The 19,754-nt window shown below is 38.5% G+C and overlaps 1 protein-coding gene across 1 annotated transcript; it reads right to left on the bottom strand.

The window, feature by feature from the left end:
- Positions 1 to 1,850: 1,850 nt before the first annotated feature.
- On the bottom strand, positions 1,851 to 13,477 carry LOC113240022. Its single transcript, XM_026477223.1, has 4 exons — positions 13,378 to 13,477; positions 9,246 to 9,493; positions 7,759 to 7,880; positions 1,851 to 2,471 (listed from the first exon to the last, which is right to left on the bottom strand). The coding sequence occupies exons 1-4, from the start codon at positions 13,461 to 13,463 to the stop codon at positions 2,319 to 2,321; spliced, it is 609 nt and encodes a 202-aa protein (XP_026333008.1). The 5' UTR covers positions 13,464 to 13,477; the 3' UTR covers positions 1,851 to 2,318.
- Positions 13,478 to 19,754: the final 6,277 nt, after the last annotated feature.

Raw genomic sequence — 19,754 nt, forward strand, 5'->3', positions numbered from 1 at the left:
ATCTCATAAGTTCAAATGATAGAGAAGGTGTATAGTGTAGGAACTTAATGACCCTTGTTCAATAGTCGATGCGTACTGTTGTTTCTCCATATCGCCCTGACGCCGCAATTGTTTCGTATGGACTTAGGGCGCCTTTCAATGTTATTAATAATATTCATTCGAATGGGTAAGTTATCAATCAAACACAATCACTCGCCTCAAATCAGGTGCGCGATTCGAAAGATTAAAATAAGTAACGCATACACTCAACATAGCCCCGCACTAGGGAAACCCTGTGTCGCGGGTGTCATGGGCACACATTGACAACCACAAATTACATCCAAACTCACGAGAGAAATAAATGTAGGCCATACAAATATTTCTCCCGGCCCGGGAATCGAACCTAGCCACGTAGAGGTGGCAGTTCGGCAAGGTAACCGTTCGGTCAAGGAGGCAGTTAGATTATTACGTCGGAAGTACTTGGAACTCCACCAGATCATTCTGCATGTCCATATCAAAATATCCCTGTCCGCGTCACATTTACGGTATTTACTATGGTAACGAGTAGTAATATTACTATTATTACCCGTTAGTAATCACTAATCTTGTCATTCGAATGACAAATTAGTAACCTACAAATTTTCGCATTCGAATGATCATTCATTACTACATAGTATATTACTAATGCATAGATTCCATAGAGTTTTTGTGCCTAGCCTTTTCTGACACATATGTCTGACATTTTATGCCTTGTGACTGTTATTTAATTCCAAAAATTAAGAACCAGTTACGCGGTCAACGATTTTCATCACCTGAAGAGGCTGTCGAAGAGTATTGAAAAATATGTTTCAGAGATTGTTACGGAGGAGTGGCATAAATGTTTTTAAAATTGGTTCATTCGTATGAAAAAGTGCATTAACGCTAACGGAGAATATTTTGAGAAACAATAAATTCATTTCTGATCATTTGTAGTATTTTTTTTCTTATTCATTCCGGAAACTTATAGTTCGCTCCACGTATTAGGGCACAAATGTGTGTGTAATGGGTCATCGTTTGGACCCAGGGGGTCTATTCCCGTTCTCTGTTCGACATCCATCCGAAACAACTACTATCAAATAAGCAATAGGTACTCGACTAAATCAAAGGACAATCTCAAGCATGACGCTTCATTGGCATCATGCGTTAGTTATGCGCTAACAGTCGCTTGTTCGAGTCCTGCAAGATCAAAGAAATTTGGCTTTGTGTTTGTAAGATATTTGTGTCAATAATATTCAATTTAGTTTTGAAAAAAAAACCGACCTCAAAAGTACGAGGAATTACATCTATTTGCCAAGTTTTATTGAAATATCTCCTAGTTCGCCACTATACAGGACTTGACACTGGAGATAATAAAAATTGGTTCTCACTATTCAAAGTATATTGAGAGAGAAAAACGCCTTGAATTGGAGAATAGCAAAACCAACCATTAAAATAACTGCTCCTTAGGTAAAATTTAGGCGCTATGTATAAAAATGAATATTCATGCGTGACCAGCGACCCTTAGAGGTGGATGATTTTCTTCAAAATGAAATGGGACTACTATGGAGGTACCCTCTGTCCAACAAAAAAATAATCATGAAAATCGGTTCACAAATACCGGAGTTATCGCGTAACATGCATACAAAAAAAAACATACAGTCGAATTGAGAACCTCCTCCTTTTTTTAAAATCGGTTAAAAAGTGAAATTTCCGAAAACCTTTAAACTACGTTGAAAAAAAGTGTTTATTTATTTGTTTATTTATTTATTATTATATTAAATAACAGTTTATTATAAAAAATACAAAAATGTAAAAATATTTGTTTTGTCTAGCCATTTCATCTTTTTTCCGAGTGGTTGAATATTATATTATATTAAGACAGTGTAAAGTCCAAAGCCGTTGACTGAACGATGACATGGTTTTTGCAATATGTAGCATACACATGATGAAGACAATCGTAAAATTGGTAAAGTAATCCCCGGTTAAATCACAAACATCGTTTCGTTCTAAGTAATCTTGTTTGTCGACAGAGTTAAAGGAAGACACCTGCAAAGTGGAAGTGCTGCATAATTCTTATGCATTTGAAATCAATTAGTGAATATGTTGACTTGATATTGCTACGAAATACACAAAAATATGGTAAGTACCTCTCAAAATTTATCTTAGAAGTTTTGCGTATCCATACCTACTTATTCATAACAAGCTTTGGACGACTGAAGTAACCCAAAAAGGTATAGTGAACAAATATTGAAGAGAAAGCTCAAAAGGCAGTCTGTTTCTTTTCCATTTGTAGTTATTAGTATTTCTTGCCTCTTTCTTGATCATAAACTCATGTCGGCGTACATTCCTGCCAGTTCTACTGAGTTCAGTGGTGGTTGAGTGCCGGCTGGAGGGTACAAGGGTACTCGTGCCACTTCCAAGGACTCTTCGGAGAAGTCCGTTGTTTCATCAGAGTATGCTTCTGCTATGTGATCCTGGTAGCGGATAAAAAAGTAATTAAAGTTAATGTTTTGCGATTTATTTGGAGGTGATCCATATAATAAACTGCTTTCAGAAACGCTTCATCACTGTTTGTTTAAAAAAAACGTTCAAAGAGTATTTGTTAAAGTTTCTCTATTGTCTCTTGTGGTAAATGTGATAAAATATGAGAAAAGTATTCAGAAAAATATGAATTTTCAAAATGGAAATTTTTCCATGACCCAACACTAACCGCAACTGTGAATGGTATGTGTAAATTGTTTAAAAAATTTGTACTATACGAGAGCAGATTTGGTATGTGATCCCTGGAGCGCGATCCAATATGATTTAATATGAACGAAATTGCAACTGTGTTCGGTACGGGCCAAAATCCATTCTACTGTTCCGTCGAGGTACAAAGATAAATAAATAGAAGGGAAAAAAAACCATAAATGCACAGGCTATCAGCTCAAAAGTGATGTAATCTACGTTCATTATTTTTCTACAATATAACTTTAAATGATTCTAAGGCATATAATTATTTTATATTTCGATGCTATTCATGTATGAATGCCGATAAACATTTAAATGCCGATAAGAGTTATCGGCATTATACACTTCCGGACACGTAAGTCGAGCCACCTTGCATTTTCAGATTAATCGGCATAAGCTTAAACAATGTTTGATTGATCGAAAACTACTAAGCTGTTTTGAAATTGGTATACTAAACGTCATTTCCATGAGTCCTTGTTGAAAATTTGAATTTATAAAACCGGGAAAAACTGTTTTCTTCAGTGATAACAATACTTTTGTATTCAGCCTTTTAACAACAAAAATGCAAGGTGGCTCGATTTACGTGTCCGGGAGTATATTATAAAGTCATGGACTTTTTTAAAGGAACGCTAAAAATGTTGAATTATGACAGCAATGTTCGTATGAGCCATTGGCTACCATATACCCGAACGTTTGATTTGAGAAAAGAATTACTTCAAATACCAGTCCCAAAGCTTTCTACGTACGTTTTGTTTCTAGTCCCTATCAATCCCTCTTGGTTATGCGGGAACAGCACTATGACCTGTGCGAGGGAACCCGCACAGGGACCATCTAAGTCAGGTTCTAACTCCAGATCAGCACGTTTGCACGGACTTCACCCGGTTCTCTGTAAGGCTAGTGCCTGAGGTGAGCCGCCCCGGGTGCACGTGCAGCACCCTCCCTATTTTCCAGATAGGTACCGGAGCTGTCAGTAGGCATGGTCACTTCCCATCGCGCTCAGTACGACTAACGGTTGCCACCGCTGAGCCGCGGACTCTAAATTCACTACTAAATCTCCTTATTGGTGGCGGAGCTGTAAGGCACGCTCACTTCCCGACGCCGAATGGACGGCGTCTCTCCAGGGCCCTGATTTTAATTCAATCGGAATCGATCCAATCGGGTAGCCCATCCGCAATATTATACGCCTCGATTCGGAAAAGACGCAGTTTCCGATTGGGGAAGGCAATCAAAATCAAGCTGCTGTTCCCAGATTCCTACGCGGCCGGAGGGACCGAAAGCTGGCTCATCCTTTACTAGCTTTCCGGGCTAGTGCCGGAGATGCCAAGTAGCAGTGCCCTGCGACAATATCCGGACATAGCTACCGACTTAAAGGGCAACTCACGTGCCCCGCGCGTCTCCTCGCCTCAGGCCCTCAACTAGACCGCTACTAAGACGCGCAACCGGGGCAGACGAACGTGTCCGTTCCCTGCAGCTAACCACAAACGCTGGCGAGTCCATATCCAAATCCGGGTACGCCAGAGACGCCCGTGAAAGCGTATGGCTGACGGAGGGCTTGGCCCGAACGCCCGCCGTACCCTGGTCTTGCTGTCGAGCGCGTAGTTTCTCCGGAAAACCCTATCTCTCGGGTCGGTAGATAGGGACACCGTACCACATACCACATTGGGCAGTCTACAGCGTATCGCGTGCCTGCTAGCAACGAGAGCCATGTCCACCACGGCAGTCAGATTCAATAATGTATTTAGGGTGGGGAGGCCCTAAATGCATTATTGAAAAATCTACAATTCAGCAGTGGAATCTGACTTCTCTGTATACATACATACAGAGGGAGGTCAGTACCAGCATGTACAGGCTTACCACTAGGTTAAGATGAGATGTCTCTCCCAGACATTGAGATCAGTCCAACACATAATTCTGGAACACTCTGTTTTGGGAATGACTTCTGATATCATGCTTACCAAGCAAAACTTTAAAAAACTCTACCATGTAGAATTTCCAAGCCGAGAAGACTGGGAAACTAACAGTCTCACCTGGAAGGACGGTAGCCTTCTTTGGTATACCGCTGGGTCTAAGATGGGACCGAACGTAAGCTGTGGTATACATGGCGCGAGCCCCAGGTTCAGCTACAAGCTGAATATGAGACGACACTCGTCTATTTTTCTGGCTGAAATATACGCCATAATTGCTTCTACGGATTTGAACCTGAAGAGAGGCTACGTTGACAAGTATTATGGATTTTTGTGCATTTTTATGAGATACAACCTGGGCAATTTCCGCGGGACGTAAAAAATGTTCGAAATTCAAATAAACATGATGGCCGCCATAGAAATTTCAAAGCCTCCTATCACGGAAACTATTAGAGATAGGTAGGAGGTGCTCGAAAGAATGTCATAGAGGGTAACACTGGACAACTGCCTGGGTTAAAAAATCAAGATGGCGATTTCAAAATGGCAGCCGAAGAAAAACTTGCTTCGATCCGGCTGAAAATTGGCATGCGAGGGTCTTTAGGAGTCCTTAATCATAGTTTGGGGTCAAAAATTTCTTTTCGCCATTTTTTAATGAGGCTGCCACGTAAGTGTTTTTTTCGTTATAAATAGATGCCGAAAGAGATTTGCTCTGTCATTCGACTGAAAATTGGCATGTGAAGGCCACTCGAAATATAAAGATAATAATTTGTGCTCAAAATTTGTTTTTCGCTATTTTCAAATATGGCCGTCATAGAAGCGTTCGTTGGCGGCAGAAAAAAAATTACTCAGATCCCTTTGAAAATTGGCATATGGGGGTCTCTAGGAGCGCTTGATAATAATTTGTGATCAAAATTAGTTTCTCGCTATTTTTAAATATCGCCGTCATACAAACTCTTTTAGCGGCAGATAAAAATGTGCACTAATTCGATTGAAAATGGACATGTCGGGGTCTTTACGAGTGTTTAATAATAATTAGCGGTTAAAATTTATTTTTCACCATTTTTGAATATGGCTACCATACAAACTTTTTTGGCGATGGATACAAATTTCTTCTAATTCGACTGAAAATGACATGGCATCATAATTTGGGTTAAAAATTTTGTTTCGGCGAAAAGATTTCTAAGATTGTTTGATAATAATTAGTGGTCATAATATATTTTTGTAATTTTCAAATATGGCCGCCATTAAAGAGCTATTTAATTTTTTTTAAAACAAAGTCCTAAGTACCTAGGCCCCAGGCTGAGGTTCGCGGAGGGCGAAGCCCGAAGCGTTCCCACGCCTTCGTATGGAGGTAATTATACACGGAGGCGTAATAGATTACGAGCACAAGATCTTACAATTGTAAAAATGTAAGGCTTACTTCCCGATGTAGTGGAAATGAGATACTTTAGCGATACTATAGAGAGATATTATAGCGTTGTTGTATCTCAACCACATCTGTTGGATTCCATTTTCTTGAAAGCTATGCCAAAGAGAATTATTTAGGGGGAAAAAATGCCAAACTACTGCCGAATTTCCTGTACTATGAATACCAAAACAACGATAATTCAGAATACTCAGACCAAAACCAACTTAAAAATGTTCGTTTCTTAAATTGGCCCAAATCGGGAATCGACCTCCTCATCAAGCGCCCATAGTACTAACTGCTGTGCCACCGAAGAGCATGAGCACACCCCGTAAACTGAACCCGACAACGCGCCGCAGGCCGAGCCCGACCCCACCGTAGGTAGGGGTACAGGGCTCGTATTTATATAAACTCAGATAGCCAAGCTGCTCTTTAAGTAATAACCTCAGTCACTCAAACATCGAGGTTAGTAGAGAACTGTGTAACTATAATGAATACTCTCGGGAAAAGGTATAAAGTGGTCCTGCGTTGGGTTCCAGAACAGTCTGACGTCGAGGGTAATGAGTCAGCGGATGAACTGGCAAAAGCTGGTGCTAGGGAAACCTTTATTGGACCCGAACCCTTTATAGGGGTAGCATACAGCCTGGCTAAGCTCATGCCGGCTAAGTTTCAAACACTGTAGAGAAGACCTGTCCTTGGACAGGAACGGCATCAGAATGCTTACTAGAATCTTAACAAGTCATTGTGGCTTGAACAAGCACGTGTCAAATATGGGGCAGAGAGATAATTGAGAGTGTAGATTCAGCCACGAGGCGGATGCAACTCCTGTGCGTCTCCTCACCCAATGCTCGTACGGAGTTCCATACCGGGAAGGCATAGGCCACAACCAGAGGACATAAAAACTAAATGATTATCACTAGTATCAGGTTTCTTACCACGGTATGACTTCTTTTTATTTTCCCGATATTTCGGAACGGTTGTACGCTCCATGGTCACGGGTTGACTGACTGACGGGTTGCAGTCAACCCGTGACCATGGAGCGTGCAACCGTTCCGAAATATCGGGAAAATAAAAAGAAGTCATACCGTGGTAAGAAACCTGATACTAGTGATAATCATTTAGTGAATAACCACGAAAGTCTTAAAATCGACATAAAAACTGTCGGAGCCAGGAAAGTCCTTCAGTTCTGTAATGCTGTCGGCCTTAGCCCTGAACTGTAATTACTGCTGATCACAACAGATCAGTCAATGGTCGCGGTGATGAGGGGCCGCATATGCCCTGAATGAAGCCACCGTAATAATAATAACATCAGTCGTCCTTATATTTTGATTAAACTATCGTTGCCAGCGCCCTTGACTCGAAAATTACGCTTCATTATCGGAAAAGTTAATTTTTCCCGCAAAAGTTACATTAAAAAAACTCAACACGCAATGTTTACAACGGTGACTGTAAAATACGTGCGCGCGTGTCACGACAGTGGCGCTGCAACTGCGCTTTTAAATATTGTGCGAGAATTAGAAGTGGCGTTGCTGCAGCGCTGCAGTGGTGCTATGCAGCGCTTCTTTAAGCGTCTAATTTGAAGGCACTTAAGCATTGAATGTTGCTTGGTAAAAAAATACAACAAGTAGAATGTTGCTTATAGAGTACAGCCGCTGAATAAAATAGAATTCTCTGAGCTTTAGCCAGCAGCGGATACTAATATAAAATATAAGCAATTTGTACCTGGTAAATCTTCTCGCATTCGGGAGGGTGTTCACTCTTTATTGTGCTGGGATGGTAGCCGATGCCATCGATTAGTCCCACAGTTAAATATGGCACTTGCGTGGTCACTTCGAAATGTTTGTCTGGTGGAAATAAATAGGTACACTGTGTATCGAATGGTTTACTTTTTTCTTCCTTGTTTTTACATTTTGTAATTCTATATATCTGTATATAGGTAATCCATTCATTCATTCATATGCTTTCGCAATTGCTGCATATTGCAAATAAAATAATATAATATATTTCGATCTAAAATCGCGTATATTTGTTTTTTTAAAAAGTCAATTTTTTAGGTTTTTTACGGGTTACGGCTGACAATTTATTTGAAAAAGCAAATAAGCGCGATTTTAAATGCGAATATACTTTAATTTTCATTTGAATCCATTGTGTAGGCCAAAAAGTCACACTACAAAAAGCACTGCAGTGCTTCGGGCAAGTTTGCCGATGCGCACACAGACGACTTTTTTGCGCTTATGCGTAAAAAAGTTGCTTCTCTAATTCAAAGAGTGAGGGGAAGCTCCAACAGTCTTTTACAGGTAGTTGAAGGAAGGCTGGATGGTGCAGTGCTCGGCAGGTTCAACGAGCTGCACGCTACTCGTGCACCTCGGTGACTCTGCCGACAGCGGTGTACCCTTTAGCAAGTATTCTTCTTCTTATTATTATTATTATTATTATTATTATAGTACTAACATCGTTATTAAGGTTTTTCTGTTTACTAACAATCTATGGACCCTGTAGTCTAAAATAAAGATATTTTATTTTATTTTTTTTATTTAATAACAATTTTAAAGATTTGAAATAATCGCCTGTCTGAACCGGGTATCGAACCCGCCAAATGTGAGAAAAAAGCACCTGTAATTTTACTATATTGATCGAAAGCCTCAAATAAGGATTGTTTTTTTCTAAATAACAAAGCATCTTAAACAAAAGGATGACCAAAATTGCCACCAAAATTAGGTAGAGAAAACTAACCTGAAAATTACCCTGAAATGAGCTGTTCTTCTTCTTCTATTTCATAGAAATCATAACCTGTTATGAGCAGTTAAGAGTCGATATTACCTCAGCTCCAATTAAATTTTTCATTTTGCTTGGTTCGAGCGGCATGGACACTGGCTTTATTTCAGAATATATTTTTTAAACCATTTGAAAAATGTATATCGTATACTATACAACATGTTCTAAATAGTTCAGTTGATATATAAAAAAAAAATCATTGGTATATGTAAAGTACCTATAGAATATGGCGGTTTTCTTGTAAAATTTCGAGGTAACTTTGTGTTTTTTTTCCATCGTGAAAATTTTTAGCAATCTTTTTTCACACCGTGTATATCCTCAATTTTACTATGTATTTTTTCCAAAGCGACTGATTCAACACTTTCGTTGTTATGCGGAATCAACCAAAGCCATTTCAAGTTGTAATACACTCAGTGAAATAAAATAAAACTTACGATCAATATGGTCCGGAAAGATAATAGTAGCCACTGTTCTCATTCCAGCATCATCATAATATTCCTGAGCTAAGTGGATTTTGCCTCCCTCCCAGACTTGTTTGCCTTCTGGTTGCTTCGTACAATCATCGTCCAAATGTCTGCGGCCGTTTGGGTGATAGTGGAGTGGCTGGTGTGGTGGTGGGATCTCCGTTAGCGGCAGAAAGTTCTTATGCATCGGCGCCCCTACTGGTTTTACTTTGCTTAACCTGTTCAAGAAATAGATATTTCACTTCTCATCCTCTATAATCTCGGTACAGCGTACTAAAAAAATCGACCTCACGAGTACGTGGAATTACATATAATTACCAAGTTTTATTGAAATCGGTTACCGGAAAGTGCGCAAACCCGGATTCATCCCTTAGTTCGCCACTATAAGGGATCTTGACACAGTAGATAATAAAAAGCGGTTCTCACTATATTGAGAGAGAAAAACGCCGTAAATTGGAGAATAGCAAAATCAACCATTAAAATAATTGCTTATTATAATAAACTTTAGGCGCTATTTATAAAAATGAATCTTCATGCGTGCACTCTTAGAGGTGGGTGATTTTCTTCAGAATTAAATGGGACCACTATGGAGGTACCCTCTTTCCAACTAAAAAGAATCATGAAAATCGGTTCACAAATACCGGAGTTATCGCGTAACATACATAGCAAAAAACATAGTCGAATTGAGAACCTCCTCCTTTTTTGAAATCGGTTGAAAAATACGTCAATGTAGCTTTACGCAGCGTAAGTAAAGTGCATCATGTAAACCAGGGAGTAAAACGTATCTAGTATTTGAATTTACTTCAAGTGACCTAGACAAACTCAAACAGTCAGTAGTACGCTCGGTTTTATTTCCGTGCCGTTTCCGCATAGACGGCGGCGCCATATTTTCCCGCGATAGAGCGTTTGTGTATCTATGGATATTAGTGACGCGACGTAGCATTTAAATCGTTCGAAAGACGCTCTTGATTGGCGTTTTGTTGCGTTTGTACCTGTGTCTGGTTGGAAAAAAATACCGCGAAATCTTTAGACTTTTGATTCGTGATTTTGTTGTAGAGAGATTGAAATTTCTTTTCCCGCAATCGATGTGAAAAGTCAAGTTTTCACCTCAAGACTAAAAGCCAATATAAACCCTCTTAGTAATCCTCGGGTTGTTACCACATTGGCGATTTAGCCCCTCGATAAAAAATATACTATTTCGTCTCAAGAACCTTGTACTTTATAAATTGGGAGAAGGAAATGGGAGGAGACGAGAATTGATAGTCACAAAGTGACAAATGGTCAAATAACCGTTATAAGTAGCAAAAAATTGAGTGAAAAATTATCTTCTAAAAACAGTTAAAATTAGTTAACGTGATCGACTTATCTGAACTTACCTTAACGATGCATAGCTGAAATATCATCAAACAATTTTAATATTCTAAAACTGAGCTATGGTTTTTTTATGATATCTCAAAAAATATTTTGTCACTTAGCGTTTTAGTTTGCGGACGGCAGCAATTGGACGAGTAAGAGATAAAATAATGATGTCTTTATTGTCACATACCACGTCTTACAATCTTGTCTGATTCTGATATTGATAACCCTGTGTTTGAACAACCGTTAGGTATTTTTTCCTGTCATCTGAGTTAGGGTATAGATAGTGTTACTGTTAAGCGTGATACCAGATATAGCGGTATACGTTCGAAAGTGATGCACCAAACAGTTAGGCAGTTATCATACTTATTGACGTAGCTTCTGTTTGAGCCGATAATAGCTTAATGTCCATGCATTAATGTTGTTAGGGTTACCGCGCTACTATAGCGCTTCGGGAATGTTTAACGAGGCGCCACTTGACGGCTTTAGTGCCATTTTGCGGAAGCGGGTAGCATCCCTTATGGCAGAGTGTAGAGTGCGCCAATGGCCTAGACGTGTGTTGATCGTGTTCGATCGAATCAAAATGATTCCAACTGCTTTTGTGACCTGATAACCCGGGTTACAAGCTTCTAAATAACCCGATCATTTTACAGTTTCATGGGTCATGCGCTCAATATTCGACTTTATCACTATAATTTTAGAGATTATTCAACAATTCACATGCTCAGTCTGGAACTGACAATATAATTGTTATCGCGTTCACTCACACGTGAACACTCACGACACGGTTCGCCTTCTAATTCTTCGTTTAGGCCGAAGATTTGTTCGACAGAATGTTCGTTCGAACCAAAAAGTTAGGCAATCGATCAACGAGTTAACAGGTCAACGGGTTAACGGATCAACGGATCAATGAGTCTATGAATAATTCATCCTAATTACTCCGTGGCGTACGTAGTGTCTTATGTATTTATGAGTACACTAACTAACGTTAAAACTTTAAATAGAAAACCACCGTGAGACTCAGACATATGAACTAAAAATCACTCATGTATTTAAGTCGAATTTTTGTCCGACATGTTTCGAACCAATTCGTGGTCCTTAATCATGAGATTCCGCGGCGGTGACTCGACGGAAATCGCGCGCTAAAGCTCTGGCATATGGCAGCCCGATCACACAGTACGGCAGCGGGCGCAGGCGGCGTCGGCGAGAAACTACCCTCGTTTACTTCATTTTTATTAAGGTCATATGCAGGATGGCACACTACACTAACAACGTCACTTTCTAAAGTCTCGTCTACGCTATCCACTGACGTAGTACCTAAAACTGTTTTCCAACGGGGAGGTACCGACCATTCACTATCACAATGAAATGTTTTTCTCTCGCAAGTACGAACACTTTATCAAAACGAATATAGTGCGTCGAATCCGAATCCAATGAGTGTTCCGTCAATGCAGAGCCCCGATTGTCCCGGTTCTTCATACTACGTATGTGTTCCGTCAGTCGTGTGGATGTGTTACGGCCGGTCTCTCCTATGTAACTTTTGCCACAAGAGCAGGCAATCTTATATACACCGGGAACAATTAAATGGCTCTTTATCCTTCGGTGAATGCACCGCCGAATCTCATGACTAAGAACCACGAATTGGTTCGAAATAAGTCGAGTAAAAATTTGACTTAAATACGTGAGTTATCCGTTATTTTTAGTCAATGTTAAAATATTAATGAATAATTAATTAGTAATTTTGAATGCTCATAACTTTTTTGTTATGTATTTTTGTTTTCTAGGTGTTACATTTCTTAGAAAGATATTTTAGTGTCGTAAGTGTGGTTTATCAATGATGCATTTAACTATAAACACATTATCCGTCAGCAGGAAATAATAAAAGCTAATTGTATAACGCTATATGGAAGTATCGTGTGGGACGAGTGACCCGCTAAAAGATCGAATATATTATCGAACCATTTGACCCGAACACATTACGTATGTATGGGTCATGAGTGACCCGGGTTATTAAATATGATCGACCGACACAGGTCTATGATGGCCTTCTTTGTACAGTGGCCGATAGGAACGATAGGCCCATATTATATCAATGGGTACGGGTACATGTCAACGTTTAGATGATTTATATTAACATAGTTTGTATTTTGTTACTAACACTATATGGATATTTTGTCCAAAATAAAGATTTGAAATGAATTGAATTGAGATTAAGAGGCAAAAGGCAAAAGTCGCACGTAGCAAGGATCTATTTGGCTTGCTGCTTTTATAAAAGTGACGAGCCGAACAAGTCATGCGCCTGATCGTAAGCGACAAGCCTGTCCATAACAGTTGCTAGCCACTCAGAGCTTTAAATCGTAAATATCTTAGGGGCACTGCGCCCGTCGCCCTGAGACATAAGTTGACAAGTCCCATGTGCCTGTAATTTCACCAGCACCCTTGCCCTTCCAAACCGGAACCGTTGTCGCACATCGACGCACGATTCCATATTTGCATAACACATATTTGTACCTTAATAACGGGAAAAGAGAGATGAATACGCTGTAGGTGAAAAACAGGACGCGTCGCGACGCTTCGACTCTGCGCCTGTGTGAGTTGAACCTATAAATTTTTGACCGACTCCAGCCGATTCTGCGTCGATAAGTGCGGTAATTCCCCTACTAGTGATCGACACTACAGATTTAAGCACATGAAGTTAAATCCTCGTTATTGGAAAATGTACCTAATAGGAGGAAATCAATCTTACCATTTGAATCTTAATCCCTTGGCAAATGTTGACTCTGGAGTCCCAGTGATTCCAAGACCACGTTTTAAAGTCGAATCATGATCCATCTGTTGGTTTGAGTTCGGAGCATATAACCTGTATTTTTAATTTGACTCTTAATTCCATCGAGTATATAACCAGAAATGGAGGCGAAATTCGTTTAATTTGTTTGAAAACTATTCTGCCAAATCATCACTGTGACAACTGCGCTCTGATTGGTCAGTCCGAATTCGAAACAATTGACGGGTGTCGTCAATTGTTTCACTTCAAAACGAGCGAAAACTTTAAGTTGAGTTTGTCTATAATGGACGAAAATGCAAACAGCCCCCATTGTCAGAGATATTATCTTTATTACAATAGATACAGAACATTTTTGGAATATACGAAGATGTACACACAGGTCAGTTGCTAGCGCTGTACTATTTCAGATTTCTAAATTTGTGATTTCAGCGCAAAGAAAGTTGATATGTCAAAGTGATATAAGGCGCATTTACCTGATGGGTTGAATGGGATGGATTTTGTACTTTGTGATGGATTTGGTTTTGTAAGTAAAGATTTTTGAATGATTCCATTTTGTTCTCCTTTTAATGAGATTTTTTCCATTTTGCATCAAATAGTTTGTAAAATACGCGTAACATGCGACTTTAAAACGTGGTGGTTTATATTTAGGTGATTGTGAAAGCGTAATTATTAAAAAAAGTTTTGAAGAGCAGCGGTACAACGGCTGCTTCTCAAGAGATCCAAGAGTTGAATCCCTTTGGTGGCAGGCACATGGGACCTGTCAACTTATGTCTCAGGGTGACAAGTGCCATCTACACTTTGCGATGTAAAGCTCGAGTGGCATAGCAACTGTTATAAATAGACGTGTAGCTTACCATCAGTCACTCGATATTATAAAACAAAAAACAAACTTTAAATCACATTCTTGGTCTAATGAAGCCACATCGCAAAATCACAACTTTTCGGCAGAAAGGGTTAAAGATTCTATTAACGAAATTAGTCGATAACATTTTTAAGCCTAAATCATTGAGCATATATATAACCAGAAATAGAGACGAAATGTCATTTAATTTGTTTGAAAACTATTCTGCCATATCATCACTGTGACAACTGCGCTCCGATTGGTTAGCCCGAGTTCGAAACAATTGACGGGTGTCGTCAATGGGTGTCGTCAACTGTTTCACTTAAAATCGACCAATTAACTTGAGTTTGCTATGATGGACGAAAATTACAAAATTACATATTTAATATTTAATTACCGATGTAATGGGATTCCGTTCGCTTTGTAATTAAATGTTTTGCTGTTTTTCCTACACCACTGAGTAGAACAGCACGGCATTGTTAGAGATATTATCTTTATTACAATAAATACAGAATATTTTTGGAATATACGGAGACGTACACACAGTCAGTAGTTGGCCTGCCTATATTTCAGTGCAAACGAGAGTTGATATTTATAAGAGCTGTATCGCTAATGTGTGCTAATGTTACCAGGAATATATGGCCCTTATTTCGTCTCTTTTTCTGGTTATGTACTCGATGGCCTAAATACTAGAGTTATAAAATTGCATATGTACATAATTTAATCATGTACTTCGTATTATTGTAACGACTTTCATGTGGTATAATAATTTTTACGTAATTTGATCAATTACGTACGCTAATCGCCAATTTTAGACACGCGCGCGATTTTAAGCAGTGATGCAAATGCGATACAAGCTTGCGGCTGCATCGATACAAACGGGCGATTGCATCGCCACACTTGGGACTTATAGGCAATTGCGCGGCAAATTCAATCGCACTCTTAAGTTACATACAGAGAATGAAACTATTTTTTCGGATTTCATTTCATATTTCGGAATCCAACGTTTTGGGCAGTTTACACTTGTTTTCGATCCAGTATTTCCTCTGATGAAAAATCCCAAGCAGACATAAGACTACAATAATAATTAATATGTTATAATTGATTCTAATTACCATTATTACTTATTAATAAAATTAAATTTAATACTTATAGTGTTAAAAGAAAATAATTTAGTAATGTGTTTTTGTAGCGTAAATTGGAAAGCTTCTTTAAAAAAATTTTTTTTTGGTTTGCATTAATGTTAGACATAACTTGTTGATGACTGTACCACCTCAGTCAACCGTGACCATGGGACCTGTAAAGGGCCCGAAATATTGGGTTGTATGAAAAAAACAAGTAAATGCGATCTAGATCCGAAATAATAGTTTCATTTCCTATACTTAATTTTGTGCACAGTTGTAAATGATAAAGGTAAACAGCTTCTCTGCCGTCTCGTCATAACTAACGAATATGCATTTTGGTAGCTTTCAAACGGAAGTAGTTTTTCTTTGATATAATCTTAGTACAGAGTATTAAATAACCGACCTCAAAAGTCATTCATATAGTTTGCCACCCTTAGAGATGGAATATTTTTACAAATTTAAATGGGACCAATACTGAGGGTACCCTTTTTCCAAGAAAAAAGAAACGTAAGTCAGCGTAACATACATACAAAAAAAATACAGTCGAATTCAGAACCTCCTCCTTTTTTAAAGTCGATTAAAAATGGAGGTAAATTAATTAGCTACTCCTCGTAGAGAGGCGAAACACGTGTCGAGTAACTATATTTGTACCCTCTTTTTAAAAAAAAAATCATCAAAATCAGTTCCAAATTATCCGGAGTTATCGCGTAATACACATTTAAAAAAAAACCACTTTTTTTAAGTAGGTTAAAAAATGTCAATTACGCTGATTGCGCTTAACATAAAACGGAAACTAAATAAGATTAAAAAAAGCTTATAATGGGTCGTTCTGTTGTTTGCAGATATGTTAACATCTCAACTAGGGAAACCCTGCGTCGCGGGTGCCATGGACACACACATAAACAACCACAAATTACATACAAACTCACGAGAGAAATAAATGTGAGCTATACAAAGATTTCTCCCGGCCCGGGAATCGAACCTGGGACCTCGGCGTGGCAGTCCGGCATGGTAAACTTTCGGCCACGGAGGCAGTCAGTGTTGTCAAAACGAGTTATATGCCGACTCACGGGCGTAATGACGACTGACTTTCGGTCGCATCGTGTGACGCGCTGGCGCGGGTGGAGGTAGGGGTGAGGAAAGGGGATCAGTTTGGTATAAACGCTTAAAAGCAACTGAATAAAATACGTTCGTCTGGCGTTCCAACCGAATTTCGGTCGAGGGCAAACAGCGCAACTCAAAAAACACAACCCACAAAATTATGCTCGTCTGTCCTCACTCTTACTGTGTTCCGGTTTTGAAGGGGAAGGGTGCTGATGAAATTACAGGTACATGGGACTAGCCAACTTACGTCTCAGGGTGACGGGCGCAGTGGCAGTGCCCTTTGCGATTTAAAGCTCTGAGTGGCACTGTTGTACCAGGCGCACGACTTGTTCGTTCCATCACTTAATATCATAAAAAAATATATAAGAAGCAAGTTTTATTTAAATATTTATCGTGAGTTAAAATTACTTTCTGAACTTTGATAAATATGCGTGTCAATAACTGGCATTGTGTGTTACAAACTAATTTATAAATTAACGTTTCCTAATATTAGTAGATGGCGCTAATCCTAAACAAAATAAAATAACAACTGGTGCTATGCATAAAAATCTGTGCAATAAGCGCCATGTAGTTGATTTGTTTGTTATAACTAGAAATTAGAGTAGCTTTAATAAATTGCAGCTTGTCTACTGGATACTGGCAGAAAACCAGCACTGTTTGGCTTCTCTCGGTCTACAGAATTTACGCTGAGTCAGGGCCATTTCAGCACAAACTGTAGTCATAGTTACATTAAATTTTATTATTTCTCACAGTATTTATTCGTTTTTCTCATAGTATTTGTTTTTCTCGCAGTATGTGTTTTATATATAAACGTCTATTAAATTAATAATGTGTGTTATACTTTGTGAAGCGATTGTAAATGTTTTGTTTGTTTGTATTTGTGTTGAATAGACGTGTTATCATCTATCTATCAGGAAAAAAAATTAAAGTACCGTCACGCTATAACGGCCGTTTTGACGTTTGTCCGCTCATCAAGTTTCGTATTAATTCATAACTACGTTGAAGGAGCTAATTGCTATACGTTGTTGTCAATAGTGGCGAGCGGTAAAATTTATGGATACCTATATAATTTTACGACACAACTCGGCATTTGCTTTTCCAAATAAAAATTAAAAAAAAATAACATCTAATACGACCGTCACTTACAGATTCGCTGTCCAGCATAATTTGTACCTTCGGCAAACTAGCGTCAAAGCTTAATGCAAATTAAGTAAACATTTTTATTTTCGAGTTCATAGGTTTTCGCGCTTGTTATACATAGGAAATGAAACTATTTTTCTGGATTTATTTATTTATTTGTTTTTTCAAACAAACCACAAACGTTTCGGGCCCTTTACAGGTCCTATGGTCACGGTTGATTCAATCATGCCACGGTTGACACACACGTGTGTGTTGAAAAACAAATATACGCGATTAAAATCCGGAAAAATAGTTTCATTTCCTATTTTTATTTTCATTTTATTGAAACTTTTTAATCAACTACCCCTTGCAATACTCGTTGTAAATCTAAAAAATTATAGGCGCGACTCCAATTTGATTATATTTTTTTCGATATAGAACTGAGATTGGACCTCACTATTGTAATCTGTCAAAACGGCGATCATAGCGCTTAGAGGATGGATAAAACATAGCTTGCCGGTACTGTAATTACAAAAATAGCTATTTCGTACTTGTCACGACATCTGGCGCACCAAAAGCTACTAAATACTCGACTGCACTGTCTTGTAACGTGATCAGCAGGCTCTTGAGTTATTGGTTCATGGTTAGGATAAGCAGGGCTGTTGTTCTACTAGGTACTCACATAATGCTTAATAGTAGATGGATGGAAGACCGGGTGTTTAAGACTCGTGAAAAGTATATAAAAGAATTACTCACTTATTGAAGAATGTACCAGAATTTATTTCGGCAACGGCATCATAAGAGTTTAAAAACAAAAATGTGATCACAAAGACTATTGACTCCATCCTGAGCACATCCAGCAGCGACTTTTTTCTTCGTTTTCCAAATTATCAACACTATGTTCGCCGACCATCTGGAGAGTGGTCTTTTAAAGCTTATGCTATAGAATTTTGTATTTTTTGTACTGTGTCCACACTTGAGGTGTAAACGAATAACGGAATTTGTATTTGCATTAATATACCAAATCGAGCCGAACTTAGAAATATAAATTTCTATTGCATGTTGACTCTGTACTACCTCTTACTACACGAAATATGTCTAATAATATAACTAATATTATAAGTTCGTACCGCTGGTATAATACAGCCATATTTGATCATACGCCAAAAGTGGTTATATCACATCAAAGTCATTCAAATAATAATACCTATAACTTTTTTATAAAAAAGAAACCGATCTCAAAATTATTTATATTTGCCAAGTTTTAATATTGAAACTGGTTTCCGGAAAGTGCGCGAAACCGGATTCATCCCTTAGTTTGCCACTCTTAGAGGTGGAATATTTTCTTCAAATTGAAATGGGACAAATACTGAGGTATCCTCTTTCAAATAAAAAAAGAATCATCGAAATCTGTTCAGAAATGCCGGAGTAATCACACACAAAAAAAATACAGTCCAAATGAAAACCTTTTTCTATCGAGTTCTTGATTTTCAAGATTGTAAATGGTGAAAAACTCATTAGAACTCAGTGGCCAGCTGTGAGCATGGAATCTGTAAACAAGCCCAAAGCTTTGGCGTTATTAAAAAAAAAAAATTGTCAACCTCTGGTAGCTGTAATGGTACCTAGGTGCGTGAAGAAAAAAATTCCATGAATTTCTCGCAGGTGGCGTTACGGCAAAAAATCAGTTAAACCCAAAAACCACGATCTGCAATAAAAGCATCTCTGAGTTTCTTAGAAGTTATGTGCAAATTTAATTTCAAGTTTATGACTTTTCGTTGAAGGAAAATGTTGTGATGAACTCCGCACATAGAAGAAGGTTCACAACACTCGGAAAACGTGTGAAGTCCCAAAGTGGCAGTGGGACTTATAAAGGAGTTGATGATGATAATAAGAAGAGAGTACGGTTACTCTGACTACAAAAAATTAAAACTGCAAAATAATTCGCTCACATATGAACACACCACAATTAATATCAGGATAGTAGTAACAATGCGTTAGGCGCTATTGTTTGGGACAATGCAACAGGTGGTCATGAAGGTACTCGTTTTAGTCTATTTAGCTTGAGAATCGTGTGTCGATTGTTTTCATTCGTTCATTCCTGTAATGCGGTAGTGATTACGGATACCTTGTTCAATAAAAATAGATCGTTG

The sequence above is a fragment of the Hyposmocoma kahamanoa genome, unplaced genomic scaffold, assembly GCF_003589595.1.
Source record: "Hyposmocoma kahamanoa isolate Upper Pololo Valley unplaced genomic scaffold, ASM358959v1 119, whole genome shotgun sequence".
Lineage (NCBI taxonomy): Eukaryota > Metazoa > Arthropoda > Insecta > Lepidoptera > Cosmopterigidae > Hyposmocoma > Hyposmocoma kahamanoa.

Coding starts and splice junctions, on each gene's coding strand:
- LOC113240022 (XM_026477223.1), bottom strand. CDS start 13,463: ATGGATCATGATTCGACTTTAAAACGTGGTCTTGGAATCACTGGGACT. Junction 9,494..13,377: donor AAGGGATTAAGATTCAAATG/GTAAGATTGATT, acceptor TTTCTTGAACAG/GTTAAGCAAAGTAAAACCAG. Junction 7,881..9,245: donor CTTTCCGGACCATATTGATC/GTAAGTTTTATT, acceptor TATTTCCACCAG/ACAAACATTTCGAAGTGACC.